The sequence below is a fragment of the Acanthochromis polyacanthus genome, chromosome 8 (assembly GCF_021347895.1).
Source record: "Acanthochromis polyacanthus isolate Apoly-LR-REF ecotype Palm Island chromosome 8, KAUST_Apoly_ChrSc, whole genome shotgun sequence".
Lineage (NCBI taxonomy): Eukaryota > Metazoa > Chordata > Actinopteri > Pomacentridae > Acanthochromis > Acanthochromis polyacanthus.
In genome coordinates, this window is record NC_067120.1 from 10,403,893 (window position 1) to 10,427,562 (window position 23,670).

At 38.8% G+C, this 23,670-nt stretch overlaps 1 protein-coding gene across 4 annotated transcripts in view; it reads right to left on the reverse strand.

Moving 5' to 3' along the window:
- The window catches only part of chd2 (chromodomain helicase DNA binding protein 2), a 29,125-nt gene extending 6,684 nt beyond the window's left edge, over positions 1-22,441 (reverse strand). For 2 of the 4 annotated variants that reach the window (XM_022191334.2, XM_022191333.2), the window contains exons 1-30: positions 22,292-22,441; positions 20,817-20,883; positions 20,614-20,674; positions 18,139-18,195; positions 14,785-16,729; positions 11,080-11,314; positions 9,850-9,936; positions 9,608-9,669; positions 9,019-9,153; positions 7,571-7,741; positions 7,293-7,432; positions 6,963-7,188; positions 6,771-6,871; positions 6,630-6,671; positions 6,326-6,504; positions 6,065-6,189; positions 5,757-5,973; positions 5,587-5,676; positions 5,299-5,489; positions 5,016-5,204; positions 4,722-4,884; positions 4,402-4,554; positions 3,166-3,237; positions 2,653-2,802; positions 2,416-2,564; positions 2,218-2,314; positions 2,052-2,144; positions 1,758-1,931; positions 243-412; positions 91-132 (exon numbers count right to left, since the gene is read on the reverse strand). In XM_022191334.2, the coding sequence (XP_022047026.2) occupies positions 91-132; positions 243-412; positions 1,758-1,931; positions 2,052-2,144; positions 2,218-2,314; positions 2,416-2,564; positions 2,653-2,802; positions 3,166-3,237; positions 4,402-4,554; positions 4,722-4,884; positions 5,016-5,204; positions 5,299-5,489; positions 5,587-5,676; positions 5,757-5,973; positions 6,065-6,189; positions 6,326-6,504; positions 6,630-6,671; positions 6,771-6,871; positions 6,963-7,188; positions 7,293-7,432; positions 7,571-7,741; positions 9,019-9,153; positions 9,608-9,669; positions 9,850-9,936; positions 11,080-11,314; positions 14,785-14,846 (3,515 nt within the window). In that variant the 5' untranslated portion in view covers positions 14,847-16,729; positions 18,139-18,195; positions 20,614-20,674; positions 20,817-20,883; positions 22,292-22,441. Of the gene's footprint in view, positions 1-90; positions 133-242; positions 413-1,757; positions 1,932-2,051; positions 2,145-2,217; positions 2,315-2,415; positions 2,565-2,652; positions 2,803-3,165; positions 3,238-4,401; positions 4,555-4,721; positions 4,885-5,015; positions 5,205-5,298; positions 5,490-5,586; positions 5,677-5,756; positions 5,974-6,064; positions 6,190-6,325; positions 6,505-6,629; positions 6,672-6,770; positions 6,872-6,962; positions 7,189-7,292; positions 7,433-7,570; positions 7,742-9,018; positions 9,154-9,607; positions 9,670-9,849; positions 9,937-11,079; positions 11,315-13,239; positions 13,275-14,784; positions 16,730-18,138; positions 18,196-20,613; positions 20,675-20,816; positions 20,884-22,291 lie in introns of all 4 variants that reach the window. The other 2 variants (XM_051952610.1, XM_022191335.2) reach the window with 2 other exon arrangements.
- Between the last annotated feature and the right edge of the window lie 1,229 nt (positions 22,442-23,670).

Here is a 23,670-nt window from a genome sequence, read left to right on the forward strand (position 1 = left end):
AGCCATCGGACATTCTTGAAATTCCTACGCAAATTAGTAAGTGCACTGCCGGCGGGACACTGAAGTTTAACGGGTTAATAACATGCTTACCGTTCAAGTGGAGATCCAAATTTCTTGTATGCCTTGATGAACCTGTTGATAAGATCAGAAATAAGTTCCTTTTGTTGTTGTGAAAGCACATTTAGAAATACAACTGAATCTAATGAATTTCTCAAAAACTGTCAAACAGGAACAGCGTTTACCTGCGGATCTCGGCATCAGTGAAACCCTCCACGTTGTTTTTACGAGCTCTAGGTCTGCCTCTCTTCTTTGGCTTCTTGTCATCGTCGCTATCATCGGTCTCGCTTTCAGAGCCTGAGGATCGGTGCTTCAGCTTGGAGCCCACGTCACTGTCACTATCATTGGCCTGAGCCTGAAACACAAAGGAGCGACACTTTAAGAAAACAAAACGGCTTGATTCAAAAACTGAGCAGCTGCTACGAGAGGTATGTGTTTTTCAGAATCAATAGTCTTCTGTTGTGTAACTGGAATTAACAAAGTTTCTTTAAAAGAACAACACACTGTCTGCGCAACTTTCAAGGTTAATCTGATTAGTTTCTTATAGCTGATAAACAAGTGCACAGAAATAAATACACTGCCTACTCTGACTGTAAAAATTTGGATCGTGAGGTGTAGCAAGACAGAAATTTGGGACTGAAACTCCTGTTGTATGTATGTGCATGAAATGTGTGTATACGACTCGCTAAGTTGAGAGAAAATCCAACAGAAATTGGTGCTCGAAATGAAGAAATAAATCATCATAGTTATCAGGCGCCTCTCCTGTGGAACCTGCTCCCTGTTTGGGTTCGGGAGGCAGACACCCTCTCTATTTTTAAGACCAGGATTAAAACGTTTCTTTTTGACAAATCTTATAGTTGGGGCTGACTGGGTGACCCACAGGGGTTCGGCTTGTGTCTTCATTGCACAGCTGACTCCCTCTTGGACGTCCCTTCGTTCTGCCTCTAGTCATGCTGCTATAGGCCTAGGCTGCTGGGGGACTTTTCTTGACGCACTGAGCCCTTCTCTATCTACCTTTACATTTAATATGTATACCGTTATTGCAGCACATTCACTCTGTTTCCCCCTGTGCTATTTCTCCGAGTGTCCCTGGTCCCAGAGCTGGATGCTTCAGATCTGCGGTCGATGTTCCACCAGCTGGTCCAGTCTCCACCATGTCCACTGTGGGATGCTGCTGCTGACCTTCCTCCAGCCCTCTGCTTCCAACTCCCTTTTTCCACCAGTCAACTCTGCATCGCCTTCACTATACTGTTATGCTAACTTACATACTGTTTGAATTTTACTGCTAGTTATATATGGAGTATGTTTAATGTCAGAGCCGTACATCATCAGAGTAAACTATGAGTCAGTTTTCAATGTTAGCTTATACTTTGTCTGTGTCACATATCCTGTCATATATGTATCCAAATGTGTGTTGTGTTTTCCTTGCTTTCCCACCCCTCCCTCTTCTCCCATCCCTCCCCCTTGCCCTCTTCTGTCCTTCTCAACCCGCCCGGCCAGCAGGTAGATGGGTCCCCCCTATATAGAGCCGGGTTCTGCTCGAGGTTTCTTCCCTGTTAAAAGGGTGTTTTTCCTTGCCACTGTCACCTTTGGGCTTGCTCTGGGGGTCAGGCATATGGGTTCTGTAAAGCGTCTTGAGACGAGTTGACTGTAATTGATGTTATATAAATAAAATTGAATTGAATTGAATTGAATCTTACTCGCTTGTTAGAGCTCCTGCTTCTGGGCAGCATGAAGATGTCCTCCATCTCCCGCTGTTTCTCCTCCTCCTCAATTTTGCGGCGCTGCTCCTCAGGAATGATATTGTCCCATTCCCGGATCGGTTTCTCCTCAAACTCTGGGGCGGTCTCTTCCATGCTGGAGAAATTGGCCACCTGCAGCGAGAGGCAGAATGGAGAGAGAAGGAAAGAAAATCAGTGGTTGAAAGACGAGGAAACCTGGATTCTTGTCCATGTAAATGTGAGCAAAACAAAGCAGTTACAGCTTGCAAGTACCTTAAACTGTGACAGAAGTTCATCTGTAGCACTGGAGCCTTGATCACTTTCTCTTGTTTCAGCCAATCTCAAGATCTCATCAATATCCATCTCCTACAAGAACAAAAAGTCTGGTTAATTTTTCCCAAATATGTAACAAAATGTTTCCATGCATATGAGATGGTACCTGTGGTTCAGACTCCTCCCCTTCTGCCTCTTTGAAAAGCTCTTCTGCACCAAACTTGAGAATAGCAGTGAGTTCTTCTTTATTGAACGGGTTTGAACTGTTCAAAAAAAAAAAAAAAAAGCAGCATACCAAGAACTTTAGCATCTAAATGTGCAAACAAAGCCTCATCAGCTAGACTCATTGCATTTTCAGACTTACTTTGTGGTTCCTGAGTTGCTGTCCAGAACAGTTCGACCAGTGGTGTCCATTCTCTGAATGACAAGATGGTCCAGAACCATCTTCTTCTTCGCCCTCTCAATGATGTCCTCCTCTACTGTTCCTTTGGTGACGAGTCGGTAGATATTTACCTATAAAGGAAAAGCATGGATATAGTTTCACGCAACAACCTTAACGGCTTAACTGCACCTACAACCATGACTTCCAGCCGTAGATTACCTGCTTCTTCTGGCCGATCCTGTGAGCCCTCGCCTGTGCCTGCAAGTCATTTTGAGGGTTCCAGTCAGAGTCGAAGATGACTACAGTGTCCGCTGAGGCCAAGTTAATACCTAAACCTCCTGCTCTGGTGGACAACAGGAAGCAGAAGTCCTAGAAAGCAGATGAAACGCAAAAATGATCAACATTAATTAACAGATTTCATGAATTGGTAGAGGAACAGACTTGCCTTGACGTAATCTTGTTATTTGACCCCTTTTGCTTCATTTATCAAATACAGTTCCCCCCGCTAATGCTCTCAGAGTCATCCAAAATCCAAGACGACCATGTTTACAAGATAGCATCAGCCTTTGCTTTAAGTGCTATTTGTAACCTCCAAGTGACTAAGCAACTGTGTGATGTGCATTTGGCAATATTATAATACTACTGTAGCTTAAAAATATATTTACAGGTACATAAAACTCCCACAGTTGCAGACTCCATTAGCATCAGGTAGTTGTGTTAAAGTATACATACCTCTGAGCCTTCTGCATTAAAGTGGTCAAGTGCTTGCTTTCGGATTTCTCCCTTTATAGAGCCGTCCAACCGCTGAAGAGGAGAGGGGGCAAAAAGAAAGAATTACCCTTTGAAGGTTTCCTGCACATCTGCTATAACCTCTGCATCACTCCGCTGTACATGCCATCACACCCCGTCTATACGTTCAGAGCGGCCACAACAACCCAATGCAGAGTAAGTCAGCAAAAACAACCCGAGTGGTGTGACTTGCAGGAGTCCGGCTGGTCGTCAGCAGAAAATAACTTGTTGATATAAATAAACACTTGAACTCTAAGCCTGGCGGACTATGTGTGCAACAAGACTGACATCCGATCCTCGTCCGACTCTAATCCGCCCAGCGCGACCGTCCGAAAAGGCCCTTCAGTCCTCACACCAACAAAAACAACAGTAAAATCAGAAGCGTGCCTCTATCTAGTCATGTAGCTGGCTTCATGTGGAATCCAGTGGAAGTATGATTATCATCAACAGAGACAGGGTGAGGGCATCATTGAAGTTATAGCTTGAAATTCAGGTATTTCCATTTATGCAACAGGCTTTCTTGATCTCAAATTCTTTTATATTTAGCGGGAAAGTGTGTCTCTGAGAGGTACACGGAGTAACCAGAAATCATTACATATTGTTTTGTATATGAATCCTGTTGTAATATGCACTGCTGAAACTCAAGATCTTACCAAGTCTATTTGTCTCACTTTTAGTCAAAAAGTCTCATCCTACTCAATTTAAGATAAATCCACTTAACAAGTGACATTTCAGCAAGATGGAGGGACTTGTTTTAAGACAAGGCATCTTAAATTTCTTAAGTCAAACAGTTTTGAAATTATCTTCTTTTGAGTTGTATTTCACAACAACACTCAAAATAAGTTTAACACATCTCAAATTAGGAGGTTACATAAAGGAAAAGTCTATTTTAGAGTGAAAATTGCTATTTTTTTTAGCATGTCTGGCTTATTTTAAGACACCTAAGCTTGATAATTCTGGTAAAATAGACCTTAAAATAAGTTTCCCCAGCTAATTTTAAGATCACAATAGTCTAAATATCACATCTTATTTCAAGAAATCTTACCAAGCCATTTTTCACTTGTTCTATTGGCAGATTTTTTTCACTTATTTGAAGGTAAAAGTTCCTTGAAATAAGCTTGTTTTGAGAGGGGCATTTTTTTCCAGTGTGAATACAACCCCAAGTTGCACAAACCTCACCTGGAATGGGTATCGTTTCTTGGCGAGATACTCAGCCAGAATGTCCAACATCCTGACCATCTGAGAGAAGATCAGGACCCTGTTTCCTCTTTCTCTCAGTCTCGTCAGCAGCTTGTCCAGCAGAACCAGCTTCCCGCTGCCTCTCACTAACCCCTAAAAACACACAGAAAGGTGTGAATGAGGAAATACCGATCGGCACTGAGCAATCTGTAAAAGCAGTCGCGTTTTCCTCATTGTTAAACTGCAGCTCCTTTCCTTCGCAGAGCCGAGTTATCCTGAGGTGACGCTCTGAGCTGAGGAGGGTTCGTAAGGAGACGTACCTGCAGGTGTTCCTGTTGTGTTTCAGCGTCACCGTCCTCAGGCTGTTTAATCAGGAAACTATGGTTGCAGCACTTTTTAAGCTCCATTACGATGTTCAGGAAGCCGGAAGAGCTGCCTCGGGTGCCCTTGGCGAGAGCTTTGTAATTCCTCGTTAAAATCCACCTGGAAAAATTCAGGAACAAATTAAGTTAATGGGGAGGAAAAATGCAGCTACTGTTCGTGTGATTCATACGAAAGATGGATGAGATAAAAATGCCAAAAAGGATAGTAATTTAAAAAAAAAAAAATCATACTTGTAAAACTGCTTCTGCTGTGCGGTCATGTCTACACGGAGGATTTGTTCCACCTTGGCTGGGAGCGATTTTTCCACATCTTTCTTGACACGTCGGAGCAGGAAAGGCTCAAGGACTTTGTGAAGACTCTGATAACCATTATCCCTTCCTTTCCCGTGTTCATCCTCAAAATCCTCCCAGGAGTGAAACCTGCAGCGCACAATAGATATTACAAACGTCACTCGTGTCACACCGGAATTAAAACTGATTTAGTGGAATTTTTAACGTCTAAACCGGGACGTACTTGTCAGGCATGAGGAAGTGTAACAGTGACCAGAGCTCTTTGAGGGAGTTCTGCAGCGGAGTGCCAGTAATGAGAAGTCTATGATTAGATCTGAACTCCATTAACGTTTTATACAGCAGGGAGTCATCATTCTTCAGCCTGTGAGCTTCATCCACGCCCAGGAACGCCCAGTTAATGTTCCCCAGCACACCCTGGAGTCAAACGTTAAAACGCTGTAATTGATCGACTCTCCTCAGGCACACAAACATGATGGAATTAAAATAGAAACGCAGCTGTGAAGAAGTCTACCTTGTCTTTAAGTAGAATCTCATAAGTGGTTAGTAGTGCATTAAAACGGATTCTTTTGGTTTGATGGTTCACCCACTCGTAGTCACGGATCTAAACAGAACAGGAGGAGCAGTTCAAATTTATGTAACCAATTCTGGAGATGCCAAAGAACAGTAGGTAATTCAACGTACTGTTTTCCTGCTCATGACGTCACCAAGGTAGACCACCACATTCATGTCTGGAGCCCAGGTGTCAAACTCCCTCTGCCAGGAGGTGAGTGTGGACAGAGGCACCACCAGTAGGAAGGGCCCATAGAGCTGATGTTGGTGGAAGAGGTAAGACAGGAAGGAGATTGTCTGGATGGTCTTTCCCAGGCCCATCTCATCAGCCAGGATAACACTATTGCACCTACAGAGGAAGGAGAACAAATAGTTATTTTACTTGCTTATACAGTCAATTATGAGTCTTTTGGAAATTATTGTAATTATTAATGCAATACCTGCACCAGGAGTGAGCCAGCCAGTTCAAGCCATCCAGCTGATAATCTCTCAGTTGAAGATTCTCATCACCAATATATGACGGTTGTTTCTTCAGTGCCACAAACCTTGGCCTTTGCTTTAATACCTGAAAACAACAGTAATAAACTCCTTCAGTTAACAGGGACATAAATATATTTTACAATTATATCAAATAAAAAGGAAAAGACAAAAAATAAACAAGAAAGATCCACCATTTTGGGTCAGTTTCATTGGATTCCTACCTTGCACTCTTTAGAGGGGACAGTTTTACTGGAGTTACGGTTCGTGAAGCTGTCTATGCAGTGCTGGAACTTCTTTCTGACCAAAGCTCCGTCTTCCCAGCTGCACTCGGAGTAGGGCAAACCCATCCACTTGCATAGGTACTCAGGTTCATTGGAGGATGGAGTCTTATGACTATGAGCTGTTTAAAAAGCAAACAAAATATTAAACAAATGATTGCTTCAAAAGTTCAAAAAGTGCAGGAAAACTGTAGTAAGTACACATTGTGATGGACAGTGATGATCAAAACTCCAAACAGGGACTTACAGGGGAAGTCAGAGGATCCTGGTGTCTTCCCTGTTTTTGTTGCTGTCGATAATAAAATTCATTTTAGTACAGTCTTAGAGCAAAACGCAACAGTATCTTTAAAAAAGGAGTGACAACAGCAAGTACAAAATGACTTCTTACCGATGATACGCTCCACAATCTGAAACTGCTTGTTCAAGTCAGCAGTGAGCTCCTGCTGACAATTATGAAACTCTACATCCTCAGGTGACGCCTTCCTCAACCTGCAAACAGGATCAGGATTAACAGTCAAAGTTCTGGAGAGATGCACATATGCAAAATAAAATGTGGATTCGAAGACAAAAAGATCTTCACCATGAATTCAGCTCATCGTTTTTCTTTTTGAAGTTGTCCAGTTTCTTCAGTCCCTTGACCTTTTGCTGCGTCAGAGAGTCCATGCTCTCCCAGGTGTTGTGGATGTAGGACCAGCCCTTCCACTTGATCAGATACTGAGTCTCCCCTTCATCGTTCTCGGGGTCAAAACCTTCAGAAGGGTCCCCGTTTTCTTCCACAGCATACACAGTAGTGGTAGCCCCAGTAGCTAGATGAACCAGAAAAAGAAGTGTTTCAGACTGCAGATTGCACTGAATGTGTTTTGGTGGATGTGGTTTTCAAAACGGTGAGAGACGAGGGAAAATGTATCACCTCCTTTTTTGCCTGTCCTGGTGTCCATGACTTTCTCGATGGTCTCGCTGTCATCATCCTGCTGCTCCTCACCAGCATCCCCCGTCATTTCAATCAGGTCATCAGAGTCCGTTTCAAAGTCATGTTGGTCCTCTTTATAACTGGAACACAACAGAACAATTGTGAAAACTTTTTCATAATGCCCTTTGCAATAAAAACTCTGGATAAAACTAAAACAAATGTTTCTGCCTATTAAGCGCATGGAAATTTATGTTCCAAAAATGGGTTTAGAAATATACCTTTTGACTTTTGTGGCACCTCTTCTTCGGGTCTGCCTCTTTGGAGTGTCTTCCTCATCGTCGTCGTCGTCATCGTCGTCGTCGTCATCTTCTTCTGCCGATGACTCCTGTCTCCTGGACTTTCTTCCCTTTTGAGACAGCTGCTTTTTGACTGTTGATTTGCTCTGAGGTCTGCAAAACACAGAGTTAAGCAAAGAAAAACAAAAGCCACTTAGAGATAAGTAGCTACATTTCTGGCTCATTAATTCTTTTCACACTTCTTTCGGTTCCTGGCTGTCCAACGGCTGACTGTCAAACCTAAATGCCAGAGTGCAGCCTACGCCCTGAGACAGAGCAGAGCACATTTTTGACCGATTTGAGAAAATAACTGTAACTGACATTTTAAAAACTCAGAAATGCCATAAATTAAAGACTCAGACCTGCTGCAGCATTTAGGTTCAAAAACAAAGCAAAGGGAAAATACACAGCTCAGCCACAACAACAAAACCACTGACAGGTGACGCGAAAAACATTGATTATCTTGTTACATTAGCGACTGTCAAGGGGTTCCATATAATGGGCACAGAGTAAACAGTCAGTTCTTGAAGCAGACGTGTTGGAAGCAGGAAACACGGGCCAAAATTGTGACGGGTAGACAACAGAATTACTGCGTGTCCAAAACAGCAAGTCTTGTGGGTTGTTTTCAGTGTACTTTGGCTAGGACTTATTAAAGTGGTCCAAAGAAGGACAAAGGAAGAATCAGTGGCAGGATCATTAATGTTTACGGCTCACTGACAAGTGTGGGGAGAATAGCTTCCCACAGAGTAACTACTGTTGCGTAAATTACTGAAAACCCTAATGCTAGATAAGATAAGAGGTGTCAGAATACACAGTTCAGCAGAGCTTGCTGCTAAGGGGGAAAAATGGCATAAGAACACACTTTGGGAAAAAGGCAAGCCAATGAAGGCAGAAACCTTGGGTCCTTGTATTTATGTGAATGCTATTTTGGCACAAATCACTAAACGTTGCTTCAGACCCTTCATGGCAACAGGATTTCCTGGTGGGAGCAGCATCTTTTGGTGAATAATGCTTCTTGTCACGCTGTAAAAAATGTTCAGGAATGGTTTGAGGAATATTTCCAAGAGCTCAAGATGGTGACTTGACCTCCAACTTCCCCAGATCTCAAACCAATTAAGCATCTGTGGGAAAAACAAATCCAATCACCTTGCAACTTCCAGGATTTAAAGGATCTTGTGCTAACATTTGGTGCCAGATATCAAAGCACACCTTCACAGGCTTGTAGAGTCATGCTTTGGCGGCACGACATGGACGTTCACAATATTAGTCAGGTGGTTTTAATGTTGTGACTCATCACTGTATGTAATCAAACAACTGTTCACACAATATGGAATGATTTGGAGATGACCAGTGGGTAGCTGTCTGATGGCCAGGCTTCGCTACACTCTTACCTTCTAGCAGGAAGTCGTCTGGATCTAACTTTTTTCTCTTCCTGCTCACTGTCTGTACTGTCGGAAGCCTCCTCCTCCTCCTCCTCATCCTCCTCCTCCTCTTCATCATTTGAGTCATCATCTTTCCAGATATTTCTTACAACAAAGAAATGCCACAAGTTCACCCTCAAGGCCCATCACTGCTATTTTACCAATTTAAATTTCATTGAAATACCGGCCATAGGGTGTTCAGCACAACCCAATTTAAATCAGGGGAAGCCCACTGATCTGACCAATCAGTTTTGATTTAAATATAGCACATCACCTGGCTGAAACTAACTTAGCCCAATCTGAGACAAACAGATACCCATTTATAAATACGCATTAAATGATAGGATTGACAACATGAACACAGACTGGCAGCAGAATGACACAAACAGGCATGAACTGCATAAACTCTACTGTATGGATCAAGTGTTGTAAAAGAAAATTCTTATTGATCAAGGAGTTCAGTGCAAGTGTCTCATGGCAGACCTCAGATAAATAATAATAAATAAATGAATATGATAAAACAGTCAATCACAATCATATTCACAATCCTCATACTTACTCCTTTTTCTTAGCTCGTGATGTTTTTCTTTTAGGGCTCTCGCTCTCTGAATCACTGCTACCCTGTAATACAGCGAGAACAGCAGACAAACCTTTCAGCCGAGTTTCAACATTAAATGCAGCAGTGCTTTATATTATCCACTCGGTGGCGCAACTGGCTTGTTTATAGGCGCTGACACCACTGCAGATAATCGTACTGAATCTTTAATGTTTCTTTGTTCGCCTTCATTCCCATCCGCTTACCCCAGCTCCAATGTTCAGACGAGCCGGCTCCTGTCTGCTGCGATTTGACCTCCTAACACCATAAACATCTGGATGTTCCTCCCACATCTGCAAACAAAGAGCCGCTTATAAAAGAGGAGCCTTTGGCTTTTCGCATCACCATACTGATTTGGCATGTCCCAGTTCTGTTCTACAATCTAATTTGCAAGTCTAGAGACCAGAGTGCTGCTATTGTTCCATAATGTGCTGATGTTTGTCTCAACTGATTATTTGTTTGGTCTATAAAATAACAGGCATCAATGACAAGTGACCCAGTTTCCCAAAGATGATTGTGACATTTTCACTTTTACTGTTTCGTCCAAAAAAAAAAAAACTGTTTAAAAAAAACAAACAAACAAACTCAAAGATATTCAGTTCACATGCATTAAAAAATGATGCCATCTTGATCATGTGGCCTTTGAAAAAGAGGTTTTGATGTCAAAGGACTTAATAGTTAAATAAAAAGTTAAATTAATATATAAATTGTAGTAAAAATTCACAGCTGAGAAGCTACACAGTAACTGGAGTATGGGGGGGGGGCATTTATTTGTCGTTTTTCTATTTCTCAGCCGATCAATAATTGTATCAACTATTGCAGTTCCAATGTTCTACATACTAATTGTAATAGTATCCTTCTTGACAATTAGTAAAGAAAAACTTATACTCTTTACAGTTTCATGCAAGCAGCAATTGTGCATAATGTGTGGAAATAAAAGGTCAATTAACAGTGCAGCTCTTAACTGCCAAAGCATGTTCATTTTTTAAAGATTGAGTGCTTCCAATTTGGTTTCCTCGAGCCATAATTGTTTTGCAGCTGAGCAGTGCCTCTTTATGCGCTGCATTATGGAACGATAAAACACAGCGCCTCACTTCAAGGTCAAGTGTTTCTCTGTATGCATCATTATTACCCAAGTGTTTTTTTCTTTAATTTGATGACTTTTTTCACTTTTTAGTGAACACACTACATACTCTTAACTTGCTGTAGGATGCAGCATGAAGCAGGGACAGAAGTAGAGAATGACACAGATAAAGGACAGTATGGATAAGGTAAACTTCCATAACTAATGATTTACCAACTAGTGTCACACCTCTATAATCACATTAAGAGTCCAATTACTCAAATAAAGTCAACTCAATCACCACTGACATAGGGCAGGAGCTGTAATTTCATTTAGACACAGTAAACCCCCACAGAAGTTCAGTGACTTTTACCTTCTTCACATCCGCCAGGCGCTCCTTCTTTCTAACTGGCTTGTCTTTGACCTCTGCTGTGGTTTGCTGTGACTTGGACCCTGCAGACTCGCTCCCTGACTCTGAGTGACTCTCTGACTCTGAGGAGCTGTTTGACTCTGAGTTGTGGGATCGCCTCCTCTCACTGCCATGCTCGCTCTCGGACTGACTTCCTGACTCCGATGCAGAGCGGTTGGATTCTTCTGAGGCTGAATTGCTAAAGGAACAAGAAAATGTTCATTCCTTTTGATTTTGCAGTGCATATGTTAAGCTACTGCTTATAGAAACATGTACACCCAAAATGGTAAACAACATATTTAAAAAAAAATGAGTTGACAGTGACAGCAACTTAAAAATGTCTTCAAACTCAAAGCACACAGTCACTTGGTCATGGAGAAGAGCTTGATGGTGTGAGTAATTTGAGACTCTCAGATGAGAGGAAACCGAAACCTTGTTACATCATGTTCTTCACTTCGCTAACAGTCCTATAACCTCATTCTCTCTGCAGCACCCAAATCCAATTACCATCATTCTACACAAGCGTCAAGTTTATAGACCTGCTTTCACTGCTAAAATTAGTTAAAACTGGGTCCTCTTTTCTAACATTTAAATATGTAAGAGTTGTGAAACAATTAGAATTACTACAATACATAACACATATGACACGTGCACTCTGCATTTTAAGTTACATCATCATTAAGACCGACACTTATTTTGCAGGAATAAAAATGGAATTGATTGATCAATCAATATCAAACAATGAGTCCAGTACCTTGACAATTGTTTCCAAATCCTTTTAGCAAAAAGATCTTTAAAGAAACTTGTGACCCCTCATTACAGGTTAGGGCCACTTCTAAACAGTAGTTGTGATCAGCTTAACAAAACCTTATGTTTTTCTTCCCAGATTGTTTTATTTCAAAGGATTTTTAGAGGTACAAGTGTTCGTTTATCAGTAAGAGGAACCTGTCTGACAAATTAAAGAAAGAGGCATGTAAGCATTTTAATCATTTCATCAGATTTATCTGATCTTATTTATCAAACCAGGTTAGCAGAGATTTGCTTCATTTCGTTCTAAAATTAAAGTCACAAGAAGCTTTACATGTTTTTGGGACTCCTCTGATAATACATAAGAAAGACTATTTACTGCTGCTATGAAGTTCACTTTATTACAAATTAATCAATTGTTTATGCAATAAATAAAAGGAACAGTATAAATTAAAAATACGTGACTAAATCATCAGTAGATAAAATATATTGCTGAGGCTTCCTCGGCATGCATTATATTTTTTGGACACATGGGGTCGCTAGTCATTAAACCCATTGGGAATAAATCTGCAGGAATCTCTGCCTTACATTGATACTGTAAAATGTAAGGGTTTGTGCCTCATAAAAAAAATCTAATTTGTATACAAACCTTGTGACTATTTTATCTGTCAAGCACCATTACTTTTATTGTGAAACTTACAACAGCTCAAATTCATTACTAAGTGTATAAATTATAGCTGTATCTATATTTTACAATTGTTAACACTACGGGTATATTGCTGAAGGGAAGCCTGAATTAATTAGTCTCCTTAAATTGTGATTAAAAACAACTCGTTACTAAATTTTACACTCTGTACCTCCTGCTGCTTCAGTGACCAACCTCGGAAGTACATAGCTCCATCCGCTTTAAGGGAGGTCAAAGTGGGAGGAACCAAACAAAATCTCGAATTACTATTGGCTGGCTTGTTGCTAGGTGGCAATTTAACCAATCACAGCGCAGTGTGCAGGCTGTCTGAGGTCTAAACTCTTCCTGTTCCTCCTCTGTGTAGTTCTGAGCAGAGTTTTAATACAGATAAGTGAGCAAGCTGGGCACACAAAGCAAGGGCCATTTTGTGACTCAGGAGAGTATGTAAATAGCACTTTAGTGACATATATTGTTACATAAAGTCATCAGATTTTAAGCTGCTCTTTCTGCTCCTCTTTCTGCCCTCCCTACTCAGTTATCAGTGTAAAAAGTTAGGCTGTCATCATTGGAGAGGACATATTTCACTCAGCTAAAAACACTAAAATGGCTGCCACAAGATCACACAAAAAAACTACAAGTGTGATGTAACCTGCTGCAGTGTACAGTCTGTAAAATGCTGTGGCGGTGATTACCTGCATTTAGTATCCAAACTTCTCTGTGTCTTTATCTAAAAACACAACAGTCTATTGTGATCAGGCTGTATTATTTGCTGTGACAACATGACAGCAATTCTAACACTGAAAACTTAAGCTGAGAAACAGCATTTAAGCAATAAATACAAACATCTTCTCTTTCAAATAATGGCCAGTCACGTATGTTGTTTCTGCAATTCTAAATTGTCCTGACACCATGCAAATGATTTGATGTGATGATATCTTTATTGATGAAAATATATTTCCACTGACTTTGATAAATGAAGATTTAGATATCTGAAGATGATTAAAAAAAAACACACTTGCAACTGTTAACATTTTACAATAAGAAAAGCAGACAATATTATAAAAAAAATCTTCAAATTAAAGTGGCCACAGGCCTGTAAAAGCTACCTGTAAAGTCATTTAAAGACAGCCACATTTAATTGGAAACTAATATAATTTAGCTGCAACATACACAAGAATAAGACAAGTTCAAAACAAGTCCTTCAGTTAACACATCCATCTTTATATATCCATGTAACATAAATTAGTACAACATGTGTCTTTTAAACTTTTCAGATAAGAGTGTATTTATGCAATAAGGATCATTACTGGATATAACATGCTGCATTTCAAGCAAAGAGAAATCATTCAATTAGCCTAATAATCATAAATAACCATTGTGATCAGACAAAATGTTAACATTAAGTCTGTCAATTGGAAACAGCACCTCAATCCAAAAGTAAAAGTAATCTCTTCCTGAAAAACAAAAGCTAAAGGTTATATTGTTCTTGTACGCTGTAATCCTGTGAACTAGGACATAATTTTATAACACACAAAAGTAAAGAAGTTTTAAGTTTTACTAACTCTGTAAAATAAGACAAAATTGCATACAATCAATAAAATGTTAACAATTAAGGGCTTTAATGAGGATAAATAACCAAGCATAAAGAAACAGGACTTTTTAACAAAAAAAAACTTTGTAACTTGGTCAAAACTTTTTAGCACATGTTAATATAAAAAGTAAAAGATCGATACAAAAAAAATAAAGTGTTCAGCTCCATAAACTATCGACAAAGCATGTTACATAAAACAAATCCAAAACACTGGATATATTGGCGTCCATAGGTAACACCAAAACAATGCATTGTGTCTGAAATAAAATCCAAACAACGTTGTTAAAATGGTGCATTGCAGTACCAACTAGTAAGACAAGGTCATATAACATTATAGCAAGAGGACATGAAACATAGGTGACAAATTATTTGCAACATAATACAGGACAAATGAGTTTTCCTGGGGTCTAACACGTACATCTTCTGGGCAATGATCTCTTAACACAGGCCTGAAACCTCAGTATTGAGTGTAAGAAATGGTAGGAAAAATCAGGGTGTGGCTATTAAACAATAGCAAGGTCATTCATGACACTGGTGCACTTCTTCAAAAGCACACAACAAATGTAACACAGGTGATCAACCATGCTTGACAAGGTAAACAATCAAACCAGATATGAAAAAGGTTAAAAAAGTATAAGGATCATACCTTGATGCATTGCTCTGAGCCGATCCTTCATCCTCTTGTTTTTTGCTTTTATTCTTCATCATCGTAGTATCCTGAAAATCTGATGGGATGATCGTTTGTCCAGGTATTTACAGTCAAAAAGTTAAGAGGAAGCATGAACTATCATACAAGTCCCACAAGATTGCCTTTGCTCAGGTGGCAGTTAAAACCCAGGCGGTGCGACACGAGTGAAGAAAAAGGCATTAAATCGAAAGATTTGAAGCTCATTATTTACATCGCTAGTTTAAATAATGCTAAAAAATGACAGGTGCTGTTACAATAAGTTAAATATCCGCCGTGTCTTTCAATATTGTTCACGGATCAAGCCGCATGCCGTTAATTCTAACTGCGTCATCAGATGAAGCATTAGAAAAATAATATTTAAGGATGAGAAAATCAGTAAACTAAGCACCACACAATGTAAACATAGCAATTCAATGTGAAGAAAGGTGCTAGTCTGTAAATGAACTATTAGATTCTCGTTCGCTCTATCGCAGTTTAAATATTTATCCGAGTCGAATAAAAAATAAACTGTAATAAAACAATAACTTAATAAATTACAAAAAATAACAGTGTCGTTTCGAAAAAAAAAGCTTGTAGGCCTTTGCAGTCTTCATCCACTGTCAGAGCGACAGAGGCGAGCAGCACACTAAAAATGGAGGCGCGCCATGGCTGCCAGAGCCCAGTATGGAAAACAACGACAAGCACTCCCCCAGCACAGTCGGCTCTTACGGCTCACAAAATCAGCCCAAAAACCGCACAAAACGCGTATATTCCCGTCAAAACAGCGATCGCACGACCACAGCTCTCAATTTTTCATCGGAATCAAGCGGTTCGAGTCGAAAAACAGGCAAGAGAAACGTCTGACGAAAGCCCATGGCACCCTTCCCAAGGCTCAGCCGCCATCTAGAGCTCCTTCCCTGCTCTGAAAGCTTTGCCTTTGATTGACGTTATTTCCATTTACCCCACACTCAGGTGATGTGTAAGTCCCACCCCTTTTATTATGTTTAAAATTTGCGTTTATATAAACTTGCATACATTTTCAGCCCCAGGACAGACGCCTCAAAGTGGAACCTTTGTTCTCATATGTTAAAAGGTAAAAAAAAAAAAAACTGAGAGGCTGTAAAGTATATATTTTGCACCAATTGCATCACTTCCTACTCAGACAGGAAGAAGGACAGCCAGGAGCCATTTTAGAAAGCCTTTGGAAACCATTTTTGTTCTGGGCAAAACTCATTTTAACTGCCCCCAGTGCATCTTGCACAAATAAATAACTGTTTTTGAATTAGTAAAGGTTTTCCAGAGGAACTCGTTAAAGCACAAACTTGCTTTTTCATTGATGACTTTCTGCTTTATCTCGTCAATCTAGGTAAAACTTTTAATTTTATAGCAACAACAGATAAAAAAGATTCATCAAACCAGTACAAAGCTTAAGCACTTAAACTGACTCTTAAATTAATGGGTAAACCTTGATTATTAATGACACGAAGTCAGTTTAAAACCAAAATTAATTTCTTGTATGGATTAGCTAAAATATTAAAACTACCTTCTGAGCTTACGCACTTCAGCATTCATCGAAATATTTCGCCAAATGTGCGCTTGTGATAGCTAATGAAACAAAGCCAGGGGAAAAAATATACCAGGACATACACTTTATTTAAAACAACATTTGAATATCAAATGTACAAAGGCGGATTTTGTGTTTCCCAGAAAAACAATGCAATTTTTTTAACGAGTCCACTATACAGCCAGAGACGGTGTTCCAGAGTCCATTGTTGTCGTAAAAAAAAATAATGAAAATCCAAACGTCAAAGTCCACTCAGAAAAAGGTTTCATCTTGTCAAAATTTGGCTAACCGCCAAATCGCTTGTCATCTTCGCGTTAAACAACGCTGTCTCCACTTCAGCAATATCCAGTTGAATGGGGTCTTGATAGGATAAAAAAAGAAGGAAGAATTGTAAGCCCACAGTGCAACTGAAATGAGTAATGATTCACTGTCCAGCAGTTAAAGACGGCATGCTAAACTAGACTAAAACTACGACAGTTTAGTAACATAAGTGGATAGCTTCCAGTTGCGTTAGCGAGCATTGCGCAAGGGCATGTTATTTTGAAATAAGAGCATTCATTAGAATGCACAATTGTTTAAAAAAAAAAGTGAGACTTGAGCACTAAATTGCTATTCCTATGAGCTGTGATTAAAAGGCTTCATGTCATCATAAGATACGAAATGCATACTACACATTTGAGTTTAATAATCAGTTTTGTAACTGTTTATCAGTTTAGGTTCAAAGCTGCGGAAATGTTGTAGTGCCAAATGTTGTTTTAAATGCTATTAAGACATGCATTACAAATTTTTATGGATGATGCTAAATAGATTTGCGTTATGCTTCCATATGGGAGCTGTTAGCATTAAGTTATACAGTAAGAAGTGCGACAAGCTGTCATGGTAACGTTTGTACTGTCAATTTTTTGTAGGGCTCTGAAAAGATATGTTGTGTAACAAAAACCAAAGTAACCAGAAAAATGGAATCTGGGCTGAATAAATGTTCCGACAGTTCGCAAAAAATTCATCAACCGACCACCAGGGGTACAATGAGTCTAGAGTTGAACTTAAGACACATCATGCATTATGTGGAAAAATTATGCAACAGCAGTAATGTTGAAGCAAATTAAGATCAAAACAACAACACTAGTTTGTGGGCAAAATAATCCATTGTCCATAATCCATTGCCTGAATTGACAAAGTGACAACCAGAGTAACCAAATACATGACCAACAGAGGGACAACACAGTCACATCCAATAACTTAACAAAGCAACAGCTCAAACAATAGTAATTTTCATGGATTCACTGTTCAACAGCAAATCAATAACATGGTATTGACCTTGTTTTAGCAGGTTTTCAATACAGAACAAAAACTGATATAGATCTTGGCAAAAATGGAGCGTATAGCAACTTGTGGAAGAATGTGGCTTTTTTCTATGAAGTGCCAACAGGAGGCAGTACAGCCAATGTCCACCAAGATAGCTTATATTTAATCAATAACAAAAGTAGCCAAATAGCATTGTTATGCATGTACTGCCAGATGTTTCTGAATGCATCTTTTGTTAATGCACTATTTGTGCAATGTCTTTTGCTAGCCTTTTACAGCTAAAATTGAACATCAGCAATAAATATTCCACAGACATGAGGTAAATTCTGCTGACAATGGCAATGTGGTATCCTTAACCTATTCAAATATAGGGAGCATATAATCTCCAGAAAGACAAACTGTCTAATCAATATTTTAGTAAGCATGTGGAAAATAAGTACTCAATTCAAATATGAGAAACTTACAGAGCTGTCTTCTTTTTCTTCAAAACCGGAAAATCTTCTCACCAGTCCAAGTCTCAGCTATGGAAGAAAAAAAGGAACAATGAATGATATCCACCTAACAGACAGCACATAAGATCCACACACAGTTTGAAAAAAAATTAACCACTGAGTGTAGCTGGCTTAAAGTAGTTGGAAGTGTTTTAGTTTTCTGATGTTAATTGCAACTGACTGATGTAACATATATTGACTCAGAGAAAATGTTTAATACTGCAACTTTCCTGATCTCTGTCAATATTTTAGGTTAAAAGTGTCTCCCAGAGCTTTACACTTGAACTATTATTCCTCTGTCACTACAAACACATAACAAATAATTAGATCTGATGAGAGCCTGCAACAGACTTTTCAATGCAGATACTGATTTTCTGCAGGCTGAAAGGGAATGCGGACTGTAGTGTGTTCCTTTGTATTCTTCTTAGTGGATTTCTAATCTTGTCTTTTGGATGCAAGGACTCCTGTCTGTCTACAACTCTCTCCTACACTTATGAGACATGAAAAAATGATGTATTTCAAAGAGGAGTCAAAAAGTTGCATTTCTGTCTTTAGAACAATTTGTTACATCATTTTTGTTTCGTTAAGCAGTTTCAGTGGAAAATATCTAGTGATCCATCTTGACCACTTATGTTTCTCTTACTTATGACTGATTAATGCAATAATTCTGATGATGCTAAATAGTTACATTATTGGCTTTGAGTGTTGATCACATCAAGGAGGTAGGTCTTGTTTAGTGCTATAAAGAAATCCATATTGGTGCAATCCCAAACTTCATTTAGGATTTTTTTTTTATTATATCACAAGTTAATATGTTTCTTCTATTTGGAAAAGGACTTTTTACATTAGACTTTTTACATTGTTAAAGTAATTGCAATGTCATTCTTTTGGCAGTAAATTACATTCCGGTTGCCAATACCTCTAAAAGCACTGATTATACTGTCACTTTAATTTGGCTGACATTGAGGTTTTTCTCAAGTGTCCTACATCAAAAGCAGTTTCATAAGGAAATTGTGAACAGTGTGCATATAGATACTATTGAAATTATTTTTGACAAGATTGTTTTCATGATGTCCTCATTAAAGCAAGATTAAAATTGTTTTTCTAAAGTACAACTGTATAGACAAATTAGCAAAAAGCTCTTTTCTGATTACCCTTGCCAAATGTCACCAGTCTGTGACCGTACAAAACTTAATCAAGAAATGTAAATGTGATCCAATTTTGACTGTTTGCGCCAGTTGCCAAACTACTGACAGCCATAGGAGTATGAACCAAAAAAAATGTGTGTCTGATGTGACTCCAGGTGTACGTAATTAACATTAATCGAGCCAAAGGTGTAGCATTAAAGTTGTGGTTTTGTTCAAATACAATTCTAAAACCAAGATGTAATTTCCAAAGATCTCAAATGGCAAAATGATAAAACCTGGCACATTACTGCACAAAAGAGTTTGCATTGGCCCATCACTTCACACTGAGGTCAGTGAAGCATGATCTGAAGCATTTCTTGGGATCGCAAACCAAACGCAGGTCTTGCTTATGTACCATAGTGAGTGTCATCAGTGTCAACGTCTTCAATATGACTGACGTAAGTGCGAGATAACTGCCGGTTATTTTAATTGCAAAAGATACTGCTATGACAAAAATGAATGAATATAAACACTTTAAGTGCTTAATTGCGTAGCTAGCTATTTGAAAGTCCATAACAGACATATTACAAATATCCATCCATCCATTCTCTATACACCGCTTTATCCTCATTAGGGTCATGGGGGGGTGCTGGAGCCTATCCCAGCTGACTCGGGCAAAGGCAGGGGAAACCCTGGACAGATTGCATATTACAAATATGTTTTCTGAAAATAACTAAAAGTAAATTACGATAAAACACGATGTGGTCTCTCTTTCAGTCAACAGAACAGATTTCAGACGAAATGGTCACTTTGAAGAGAATTTCTGGGCGTATCTTACGATTTAAATCACATTTCAGCAACATGTTTGCTAATTGTATTTTGTTTTAAAATGTCAAGATGGCTTGAGAGTTAAGGTATATACAATACAAAACAATGACTTTAATTTACATATCTGTTCAGTGTACTTTAGTTTAAGTCAAATGAAAATAACTTCAAATTAACAACGCATCGTATCCCCTGGGGCCAGGTATCAGATCACCCATACATTTCTAATTTATGTGCGCATCTGTGCTTCATCGTACACTAGGGGGCAGAAAGTCCTCCCTACAGTTGTGTAATGACACATAGCATTATTTCATCATAATGACATTATGTGATAACGTGAAAGCAAAAACGCACTATTTCCTGTGCCGTTTATTCAGTTAAACTTGTACAGTCAGTAAAAACAGACAATACGATTGGACATAAATTACGAGATCAATGAATGTAACATACAAGGAATCTGCTAAAGACATTCAATCTTTCGTAAATTGATACTTACAAATCCGCACTGGAGCGTGAATCACACGAATTCTTCATTTCATGGTGGCTAAATGTCAACCCTTTAAAATAGAAAAATAACAGATCAGAAAGGAATGGCAACAACAGCACACCCTACTGGCTGCATGTATGTAGCAGTAAAGACAAAGAAACTGGTATGGCTGCAAAAAACTGCTTGAAGTGGTAAAGCAAAAAAACGCATACCATTTAGCTTAGGTGAAACGACTTCCTTTCTTCCTTGACGCAATTCGAAAAACATCGAGGGAAATTCCTGCAAAACACGAAACGTGATTATTGTCATTATTGTTTGTCGCAATCAACAAAATCATAACTTACGTTGGCATACAAACCACTCATAAATAGGTAGTTTGTTTTAAATATTTTTTAAAGATTATTTTTGGTACTGGTTAAGAGCTCATTAACATGTAAATAAAGTAATAAATAAGTAGTTCCATGTTTAGACATGCAAATGTAATTTTTTTTGCATGTCTTAGTGCTTTAAAATGCAACTAAATTTGTCCTCAACAGTAACATCCATTTGAGAATAGCTTTAAGAGGACATTTTGTTATGTGCAGGGTGGTACTAATCCTTTGGATTTAACAATAAAGTCTAAGACACAAATATCTATTATTGAAGCCTATATATCATCTGTTCTTGTTATGTGTAGTGTTTTCCTATATATGTGGATAAATCAGCAACCTCGTCCATCAGACCGAGATATTGAGATGATTTTATTTCTTTATTAAATTTTAATAGTGTTTAGAATTTCCTCAAATTCACAGACTTGTAGTAAGGCTTTCTAACATAAAAATCTTTTATGCATGTATTGCAGGTGTAATTTGACTTGAAAGACAAAATATATGTAAATATTTAAATTACTTCTCCATTCAGTACCTCAAAGGGTTAAAAGCCAACACCCTATTTTGTATTTCGAAGTATATCTAAGCTTTTATAACATACAGAACCTTTATTGGACAATTATATTATTAAGTATAGTCTATGTATGATGTCTACAATGAAAGAATTGCTGTCAGTAGTCACATTTTAAGCATTTTGACAACTTATCACATTTTATATAAACTATTTATAAATTATAAGTATTAAGCCTATAATGCTTGCTTAAATCTTGTCTCAAACTACATTTGTACACTTTCTGCAGAGATAGTGTCCAAAATCGTCGATTTTTAAGTATTTTTTGATTTGCAATTCGATGAAAAATGTAAAAAAAACGAACAGACTGAAAATAAACAAAAATATGCTTCAGCTTGTTGTGTTGATGTCAATCAGTCTCGATACGACGTTTAAAAAACGAAACATTTGCTCATTTTTGTTGTTTTTGTCGAGCAAATTCAGACAAGGGCATTTGCCCTTTCAAGGACAAAGCAAATTTTAAATGCGTAGGTTGAAATAACTCCAAACAGGTCGAGAACAAATATACATGTCCAGATATGAACTAAGTTAACTGAAAACATAGCTCCTAAACATGCAAAATCTATCGAGTAAAACACAATTATTTGCTATTTGCAGCCTGTAAACCGTTTTGTCTGTTCTTCGCTGACAACACACCATGGCCATTTTTACAACACTGCGTCTAACTGTCGTTCTTTCCACCATATTGCCATACACGCCTGGTTCGTATTTTTCAGCTATTAACGTATCATTACTCGTAAGTTCTTACCCATTTCCCAGGCCATGTCTATCCCCCGTCGTCTGCCATGGTCGGAGTCGCATTTTGGGGCGATTTTCGTCGTTTTGGTGGGACTTTGAGTCGCATCTTTCCGCCTAGCCTTCTCTCCGTCCTCGACGCCTTGCTCCTCTGCTGCGTGTGTCCTCCCCTCTGCTCTGCCTGAGCTGATATCCTTCAGCGGCTCTGCCCACTTTCCTCTCAACGTAAGCCAAACTCCACTCCTCTACAGCCCCATCTAGCTAGCGCTAGGATCATACCGACCATGAAACTACAAAAACTTTTCTTAACTGAACCCAAACCTTACACTTTTTTAAAAACCTCTAAGCGATAGGTATCTTTAACTAAGCGTTATTATATTGTCTTTTTGGGCGAAATAAAGTAGCTACACATAACTAGCAGTTGTCAATTTAGCCTGTCAAATAAAGCTAAATTTGGATGTTAGTATTGTATACAAATAGCTGTATGACCTGCTGATATATTAGAAAATATGTGTTTTTGTATAAACATACTGACACCAATGTGGCATTGTGAGTGGTACTAATTTGTAAAGCCAATATAAAAACAGGGCTAGCTAAACAACTAGCACTTCAAGTGCTAAATCACATTTCTCTTGCTAATGGTCTGCTACCTTATCTGGTATATACACAAATAGACATATGTAGTGTGTAATACCCTGTGTTCTGCCTAATATGTAGAAGCTTTTTCTACCGGGTGGGATTAAAAAATAGTTTGTTGCAGGAACATATTAATAGAAATCAATACATTTTAGTTTGTTATCATATGAACTCAGCCAGTGACACCAGTTCACAGAAATTGAGTGATTGAGGTCATGCTCCACTCCTTTTAATAGTAAGATATTCCATTAATAGTATGGCCAAATGTTATTTTTTTCAAACTCAGAGTGTATGCTTGCATGTGATTTGTAAAAGTGGGACTGGAATGCAGCTTTGAGGTTAGACCTGTTTGAAGAAAAGCAACCAAACATAAGCACATGTTTCAGATGCTTGACAGATCTTAACTGAAAAAGGGTGGCTACAAACACAATCAAAAGTCCAATGAGAACAACCATAGCTGGTAAACTTGGGTTGTTCAGTCAGAGCAGCCTTTGTTGGGCAGTCTGTGCAGTCTGTGGTATGTTCTCCACCCCCATCACTGACCAATGAGCTGTTTCACACCACAGCGCATGCTCTCTGTGGTGGAAGATTTCTTTAAAAAGATCCTCGGCCTAGCAACAGGAGTGCCTTGCAGAAGCATTACGAATCCAAAAGTGAATCTAACACAGCCTTATACTGACTGACTAGTTGGGTGCTTGGTGTGGCTTCTGCCTTTATCAGGTTGTGTGTAGGAATCTTCAAATTTACAAATTGAGA